This window comes from Salminus brasiliensis, chromosome 22 (genome assembly GCF_030463535.1).
Source record: "Salminus brasiliensis chromosome 22, fSalBra1.hap2, whole genome shotgun sequence".
Taxonomy (NCBI): Eukaryota; Metazoa; Chordata; class Actinopteri; order Characiformes; family Bryconidae; genus Salminus; species Salminus brasiliensis.
This window is the reverse complement of record NC_132899.1, coordinates 6,161,290-6,169,572: the sequence shown is the minus strand read 5'-3', so window position 1 is coordinate 6,169,572 and position 8,283 is coordinate 6,161,290. Positions and strand designations below refer to the sequence as shown.

The 8,283-nt window shown below is 43.4% G+C and overlaps 1 protein-coding gene across 10 annotated transcripts in view; it reads left to right on the top strand.

Annotated features, from left to right (window-relative positions):
* ebf3a (EBF transcription factor 3a) overlaps positions 1–8,283 on the top strand; it is a 121,431-nt gene that overhangs the window by 672 nt on the left and 112,476 nt on the right. For all 10 annotated transcript variants that reach the window (XM_072667033.1, XM_072667029.1, XM_072667026.1 and 7 more), the window contains exons 1-6: positions 1–271; positions 606–762; positions 1,216–1,279; positions 1,625–1,680; positions 3,830–3,903; positions 5,358–5,426. The exon at positions 1–271 is cut by the window's left edge and continues 672 nt beyond it. In XM_072667033.1, the coding sequence (XP_072523134.1) occupies positions 138–271; positions 606–762; positions 1,216–1,279; positions 1,625–1,680; positions 3,830–3,903; positions 5,358–5,426 (554 nt within the window). In that variant the 5' untranslated portion in view covers positions 1–137. The remainder of the gene's footprint in view (positions 272–605; positions 763–1,215; positions 1,280–1,624; positions 1,681–3,829; positions 3,904–5,357; positions 5,427–8,283) is intronic.

Genomic DNA, 8,283 nt, shown 5'->3' with positions numbered 1-8,283 from the left:
AAAACACAAGCAAACTTTCTCCACCTCTCGCTCCTCTTCGCCTCTCGCCACTCCAGCGCGAGGATCCTCGGGTTGAGTGTTATTTGAGTGTGTGTGTTTTTTATTCCCTCTTCGTTTGCACCGCAACGCCTGCATTCATGTTCGGGATTCAGGACAACATACCGAGAGGGGGGACGAGTATGAAGGAGGAGCCGCTGGGCAGCGGGATGAACCCGGTCAGGTCCTGGATGCACACGGCCGGGGTTGTGGACGCCAACACGGCCGCGCAGAGGTACCAGAAACCAGAACAAAGGCACGGCTTTTAGCTTTGCAATTTTCCATTTCCATCTTAAAACGCATTTCTCAAATCCCACCACTGCTGCCAGGGGTATCAGTTACACTCTCCCACATGCATCCATCTCTCCACGGGACAGGGACAATTTAGGAATTCAGGAATTCTCCGTAGAATAAAATAAATGATAATAATAATAAGAATAAAAAAAAATATTTCGGGGGAAAAAAAAAACTGTGTATTTTGCTTTTACTAAACTTCACCCCCTCGTGCTTGTTCTCGTTGTAAAAGCATTTTTACATTTTATTTTTATTCCTTTTCTGCTTATTTCCAGTGGAGTTGGTCTCGCGCGAGCACACTATGAGAAACAGCCTCCGTCCAACCTCAGAAAGTCCAATTTCTTCCACTTCGTGCTGGCGCTCTATGACAGGCAGGGGCAGCCGGTTGAGATCGAGAGGACGGCCTTCGTGGACTTTGTGGAGAAGGAGAAAGTAAGCCACGAGTTTGTGGTGCTTTTGGGGTTTAGTGGGTGATTCAAGTTGTGTTTTGGGAAACGTGCAGCGCGTGCTGCACACACAATTCATCCCAGGACTGTAATATTTAAAAGTATCATGTGTTGCAATAATAAAAAAAAAATTGATTGGACATTTTATTGCAATAACATGACAAACAAAAAAATGCATCTAAAACAAAAGCAATACTAATACAAATGTAACAAAAAAAATATTCTATGAAACATATTTTGAATTTATTAGAAAACTTTTAGTTCTTATAATGCATTAAATACATACACATAAAGGCATAATCCTTGTGTATTTTCATACATTTCCCTTCGTTTTATTGTAGTTGAAATAATAATCGTTCTTATTGCTGCAATCGGCAGCGTTAAAAAAATAAATCTGAAAACTGAAAATCTAATTATTTTAACCACTGCTTATTTTCAGGAACCAAACAGTGAAAAAACGAACAATGGGATTCATTACAAACTACAACTTTTATACAGCAACGGTGAGTCATAACTCTATACTCTATGACTATATGTGTGAAAAATTAGATGACAGTCCGTGGACGTTGATTTTTATTGCGGTTAATAACGCAAAACGTATATAAGTTATAGTGATATGATATCATGTGTATAATCTATAATGTTTCCTCAGATTATAGTTGTTTTTGTGAAGATGTTAATATTGTTACAGTTTATAGATGTTGTTAGTTTTTACACTTTATTTACGGCCAATTTTTAAAACGCTCAATTTAAAACATATTATAGTTCCATTATTTAGAAGTGCTGCAGTCAGCACTCCAAACCAGTCAAACTCTTTTTTTTTTCCCCTCTGATATCCCTGATCTTAGGAGTGCGAACAGAACAGGATCTGTATGTGAGGTTAATCGACTCCATGACCAAACAGGTAAGCGCACGTTTAAACATTTTTTATCGTTTATTATCCCGCGATTTTCTTAAGTGCTCTTAATCGCTGCGCTTGGCTGGAAGGTGCTGCTGTGTATTTTGAGGAGTTTGTCAGGTGTGATTGAGTGTGTTAATTGTGTTGGGTTTAGCCTAATTTATCGCGGGTTTATTTGAACTTGACAGGCGACGTGAGATCAAATAATAAAATAATAATAGTGATACAATACAAGCGCGCGCTTTTGATTCAACCGGCCTATAAATTTATTAGGAGGTTTGATGAAAGAGGGATAAAAGCTGAGGTCCTCCCCTCCTTATTATCAGCCTCTCTGTCTATCTCTTTCTGTCTCTCTCTTTCAATCTCATTTATCTGATATGATCCTGGATGTTGTTAATCAGCCTTTTCAACTCTGCACTCTGAGAAAAGACCCCCAGTCTACTTTTTATTCCCACCTTTGCAAATAAACGAGATTTGTTATTTAATAATAAGCACCAGAGATCAGTTTGCATGTTTTATGAGCCAAACATCTTGTCAATGTCTGCAGTAATAGGAGCTTTTTTTATTTAGTGTTGGGCGTCTTCATTGCGTTAGTTTTACCTTTAATGTCAAATAGTACCAATAAATGAAGTGTCTATTATTAGGATAAGGACTGGGGCTCCTGTCGTAGAGAAAGATACACCCACATATAGAGAGAGATAAAGAGAGAGAGAGACATAGGGACGTTCATACTGTAAAAATAAATCTCTTTTAAAGAGTAGGGTTAGTTGGTCTATTGTAACGCCCTATTTAGGACGGGAATATTAGCGAAATAACGAAATAATAACGCTAATGCGCGGCGTTATTGTGGGCTGCGGCCTAATTGGTGTGCAAGTGATCAAAGAGCCAATGGGGCTGAACAGCAGCTTTATGGATTTTCAGAGTTTGAGTGGAAATAAATCAGAGCAAAAGCAGAGAAAGTCGCGACAACACACAGGCATGCACGCGCACGGGTGCGTGCATACAGAACCACGGGTCATCTTGTTTTGGGAGCCCTTAAATATGTGTGTGAAATCAGTATTAAAATAGTTTTTTGTTGTACGTGAAGTTTATTATTATTATTATTATTATTATTATTATCACAGGTAAATTTTGGCTTTGGTGATTTTTTTTTTGCCATTTTTACCTAACCGCTCGCGTGCCTTTATCGCAGATTTATGACGCGCTTTAATACTAATAATTTCTATTTGTGATTTTCTAAGATCGTTAATCAATGGTCTCGTACATCCCGAATCACACATCACGCACAATGACACGCGCGCGCAACGCTCCTATAGTATTAATATAACATAGAAACAAGAAAAGAGACACAGAGAGAGGGAGATAGAGAGAGAGAGAGAGAGAGAGAGAGAGAGAGAGCGCGCGCGCACCTCCAGCTCTGCGCCATCTGTTAAAGCCAATGCTCAAAAGTTAGTGAACCGTACAGCGCGTGCAGCTTTTTATCTGCAGAAGAAGAAGAGGAGGAAGAAAAAAAAAACACGAGGGGAGAAATCATTGTTAGCGGCTCTAAAATAAACAGCAGATTGCCCATTAGCACTTTCCCCTCAAATATGTGCACATTAGAGCTCTCGGGTCTTGTGCAGCGCGGCCATCTGCATGCAGGCCATCTAAACCCCCCCAAACCCACCCAACACAGCGCCACACACACACACACACACCCATACACACACACGCTGTAGCATATGCGGCTTCTCATTCACTAACTCTTATTAATGCCACTTTACTTATCAGCAACACCAACCTGCCAAGCGATCACACACACACACACACACACACACACACACAGTCACAAACACACTAACAGCACATACGCGTTTACACAAATAACATTATTCAGCATTTACATGCTTTTATATATATATAAATATAGAATATTATATAACATATTATTATTATTATTATTATTATTATTATTATTATTATTTTGTATTGTATTATTATTATTATGTAAAATGCGTATTTATAAAATAATAAATTCTCCAGTGCTGTTTTTGTTTTGTTTTTGTTTTATTAAAATAGAAATCATATATTTGACGTCACAGCATTCCTACAGTCGCCTGGAAATAATAACGTTATTATTAAGCACGTTCCTAATTACTAATCTCTCCCTTTTAAGGCAATCATCTATGAAGGCCAAGACAAAAACCCAGAAATGTGCCGAGTCCTCCTTACACACGAAATCATGTGCAGGTAAGGAAATAAGAAACACACACACACACACCTAACAGTGCTATTATGCATGCGAGCACGTGCCTGATCTGACAGATTTATTTAGCGCATCTGATTTCGGCTTTAAATACAAGTCGAATTATTTCTAAAAACCCGGTTTGAGAAGAAGCAGAATGAGATAGGTGGCACACGGAGCCTGGCTGAGCTGTGGGTTGGGTGATGATGTGCGTAGATGTGCTGTAGGCTGCTGTAAAGGCTTGCTCTTCTGCCTCTGGTCGTGAACAAATCAGGGGATGAAGGCAAATGAAATCTGCGGAGTGATCTGGATTTATCTGGCTGGACTTGGGCCGCATGATGTGAAGCGCTTTGCCATCGAATTGCTTGACTAGTTGAAAGTTATTTCTATATAATGTGCAAGTCTGCGAGGTAACAGTATTATCTCTGTGCCTCAAACTCGGATAAATAAATAAACAACATGCGTAACAGGGTGGTAAAACAATCGAGCTTCACCCACAGGCATCACTAACAGGCATAAAGGTCATGCAACGTTGCCATTTTCTGCCATTGCCCACCATTAGTCCCCACTGATGTGTTGCACTCGGGGCTGTGTTTGAAGAGGCATTAACATACTAAGCACAGCTCCCTCTTACTCGGTCTATGTGTGCTGACGTGCCTCTCAGATAATGCGACGTGTGTTGTCGTGTTGCTGTACATGGGACTCCTCACAGATGTGTTTTCCTACCGAGTCACACACACACACACACACACACACACACAAGTGGAGGTCCATACACTTTCTTTTAATCGTTTTAGCTGTCAGCTTAGAGGAGCTTTACATATTTCCCATACCATATGGTGTTAATTTAGCTCATTTGGACATGTAACCATTATACCAGTGTGCTTCTTTAAATGCAAGAGGCATAGCAGGCCTTTTTTCCCTTTTCCTGTAGCATTTCGGCATTAATTAAAGCACTCATAATGGGGAGCGTCGTCGGGGCCCTCAAAATGGAGGCATTGGCACATTGTGAGAGATTGATGCAGGCTTTTGAGCCGGTAATTAATAAGTGCCCCACAGAAACGCTGGTTGAAGGTGGCATCTTGCATCCTCTCCAGATATAACAGCTTGACAATTAGAGGTAAACAAAAGGCGAAGCTGTGAAAGTGATCCTCCTGCCTCTTGGCGCACCCCCTCACCCCCCCCCCCCTCTTTCTTCCACAACACACTCCCGTCCTGTCCGCTGCTCAGCACCAAGACAAACATCGAGGCATGCTGTTCCCCATCTACTGGTTTACCCACCACCCGTTTTGCCCTAAAACCACACAGCGTCAGGAACAGCCAGCCAGCAACCTCCGCCTATCCGAATATAAAGGGGATGAGAAAGTGATGGAGCTGGAGCTCAGGCGATAATACTTTCATGCAGGCTGCCTTCTCAACTCCTTGTTTGTTTGTTTGTTTGTTTGTTTCTCCTTTGCAGCCGGTGTTGTGACAAGAAAAGCTGCGGCAACAGAAACGAGACCCCCTCGGACCCTGTAATCATTGACAGGTAAGGGCCTGCTCGCTCCTTTGCCTTCTTCCCCTTCTTCTTCCTCTTCTTCCTCTTCTTCTTCTTTTCCTTCCCGTTTTCGGAAGTGTGTTGATGTGTCGATGTGCCCATATCTGCTGGGTGGCGCTAGGCCGGCCGCTTGCTGTATGAGTGTGTGTATGTGTATGTGTGTATGTGTATGTGTGTGTGTGTGTGCGTTTGCCCTGTGCAGGTGGGTTGACTTGGAAAAACCCGGGGGTGTCTTTAGGGACTCCGTAATTGCTAGCTGAGTTGTCAGGGGAAGTAGTTTCCTTAGCCCTTCCTCTCTGCCGAGCAGGCGAGCAGTCCTTTATGCCTAGAGAGCGTTTTTTGGCTTTAAGATTTGCGGCTCTGCCTCTCTCTTCATCCTAATTTGTTAACAAGTGCTTTATTCACCTCAGTCTCCTCTTCCGCTATTATCTTCTCTGTAAGCGCCAGAGATGCCTGTTCACAGCTTCACACGGGCTTTGTTTCTCTTATAGGGTCCACAGACAGTGCGGCAGAGCGTTAGCAGCGTGTGTATGTGTGTGTTTATGTTGCGCTCCCATAGTGCTTCTCCTGGGTAATGAGTAACATTTCTCAGCTGGTTGTTGGCGCTTACATGTTGATAACATTAGCATTAGCGTGCTTAAATACACTGGCTCCTGCAGCACTGGTAATTGATGTTTTTTTCTCTCTCACTTTCTTCTTCATCTCCTTCTCCTTTCCTCTGTTTAGTTTTATTCCATGTGTTTGCGACTCTCCTCTTTTGTGGGTTCTACCTCAAGGTTACAAGTGCTCAGCATGTCTTGTACAGCTTCCTTATCGCCAATTATCTCAGCACAGTGTACACATGTGGGGCAGATGAGGCACAGCGCGCCGGCTGCCGATGCTGCTGCCGATGCTGCTGCCGATGCTGCTGCCGATCCTGCTGCTGTTGGTTCTGTCAGGCCAGAACAAGCTCACCTTGCTCCATAAAGGCTGCAGCAAAAGCCATGGACATGTGGACGTGTTCAGTGCCAGTAGCAAGAGAGCTTGGCCCACTCTTTTCCACTCTTCCTGTCCATCCTTCTCAGCTCAGTTTTGATGTCCCTCCAACTTATCTCCCCATCATGAACTTCCCTGTCCAATGGCTGAGAAATGAGATTGTGGCGGTGGAAACACGACGAGCCCAGCCGAAGCAAAAATATGCGCTGCCAGTGGACAGCAATGCTAATGTTTGACTAGCTGGAATAGCTGTTTGCTTAGTGGAGAATGTTTGGTATCTGACAGAGGGAACATCTCTCTTATTAGTAATCAAATAGGGACAACCACTTGCTGCTGTCACTCACGGCTAGCATTGTATGTATGTGTGTGTGTGTGTGTGTGTGTGTGTGCACCACAGTATGTGTGTCAAGTGTTGGAAAAAGGGACTCACTCCCTGGGTGCTGAATTTACGGCCGTGCTTGCATGCTTTGAGCTGTACGAGCTTCCTCCTGTCACACGTCATATGGTTATGATTTGGAAACACTGCTGTTCTACATGATAATGTGGAGCAAATCAGTCTGCACTTGGAGAGTGCTATTGTGCAATGGTGAAGCGAGAGAGCGCGAGAGAGCGCGCGAGAGAGAGAGCCCTGACATGTTATTAGCAGAAACAGAATAGTGATAGCAGGACAACTATCGTAATTTGACCTACAGTCTTGTACTCCTGCGGTGTGGTCCTTGTCAGTATCATTTGAATGAGGATTATTTACTGTCCTGTGCATCGATTATTAAAGGGATTAACTCATCCCTGTCTAGTGTAACCTTTTCTCCTGCTGTATCTGCTTTGCTAAACGGAGCGTTTGAGGTGACAGGCCTGAGCCATGCTGCGTAACCTTCCATTTCTTCCACGTGAACGGGTGAAGTGTTTGAACAGATACGCTGATATGCTGCTACAGCGTGTGAACAGTAATTAGTAGCAGGATGTTTTAATGGAGAGAATTGTGTTACACTGCCCTGTAGCAGAGCAAAGAGAGACAGAGCAGAGAGACAGAGAGGAGGAGCGCTGCCGTGTGCATGTGTGTGTGTGTGTGTGGGGGGGGGGGGTTGTTTTGGTTTTTGGGAGCAAAAGATAAAACTTGTCTCGCTTCCTCTTCGGTGATTCCTCCGACGACTCAGCCACGCCGGGCCCATTCATCTGAGCAGCGGAGCCTACAGTATATATTTACCTTCAAAGAGGCACATGCTGAACACTGTACAACAGGGCGTCATTGATATTTAACGCACTGGCTCTTCCCATAAATTGCTTGGCTTTGTGTCCTGGCTAAATAGAGTTGGAGAGATCGGGTGTCTGTGCTTTGTGCTTCAATCTGGCGGACAATACATGTAACACAAGTAAAATAGGAAAAGGGGAACAGTGGAGAAGGGATTGAGTCTCAGGGAAAGAGGCCGCGGCAAAAAGGAGGGGATATTGTCGTAAGTTCAAACAGTGGATAAAAAAGCTCACATTTTCATTGTGGGCTGCCTGAAAGAGCCGGGAGTATCGTTTTCATCCGTTCTGTGGGATCACAAAGGCAGACGTGCTTCATTAGCCCGCTGTATTGTCTGTGTATCGCTGCTATGAGCAGATGATTTTATCCTTTCGCTCCCAGAATGAGCAGTCAGGATGGGGTGGCCTGTAAAAGTGCCGAAATTTTAACTTCAGATGACTTCAGAGGAAGTTGTAGAGTGTTAGAAATCGCAAAGCACGACTATTTACAGATTACTTAACATGATGATGTGGTTTGGGGTTTCTAGGCCTACTTTGCATGATGCTAACTGGTGACTGTATGCTGGCATTAATGTTAGTATAATGACTGCAGTGAAACGCTACAGGAAGTGAAGCAAACGTCAGGCAC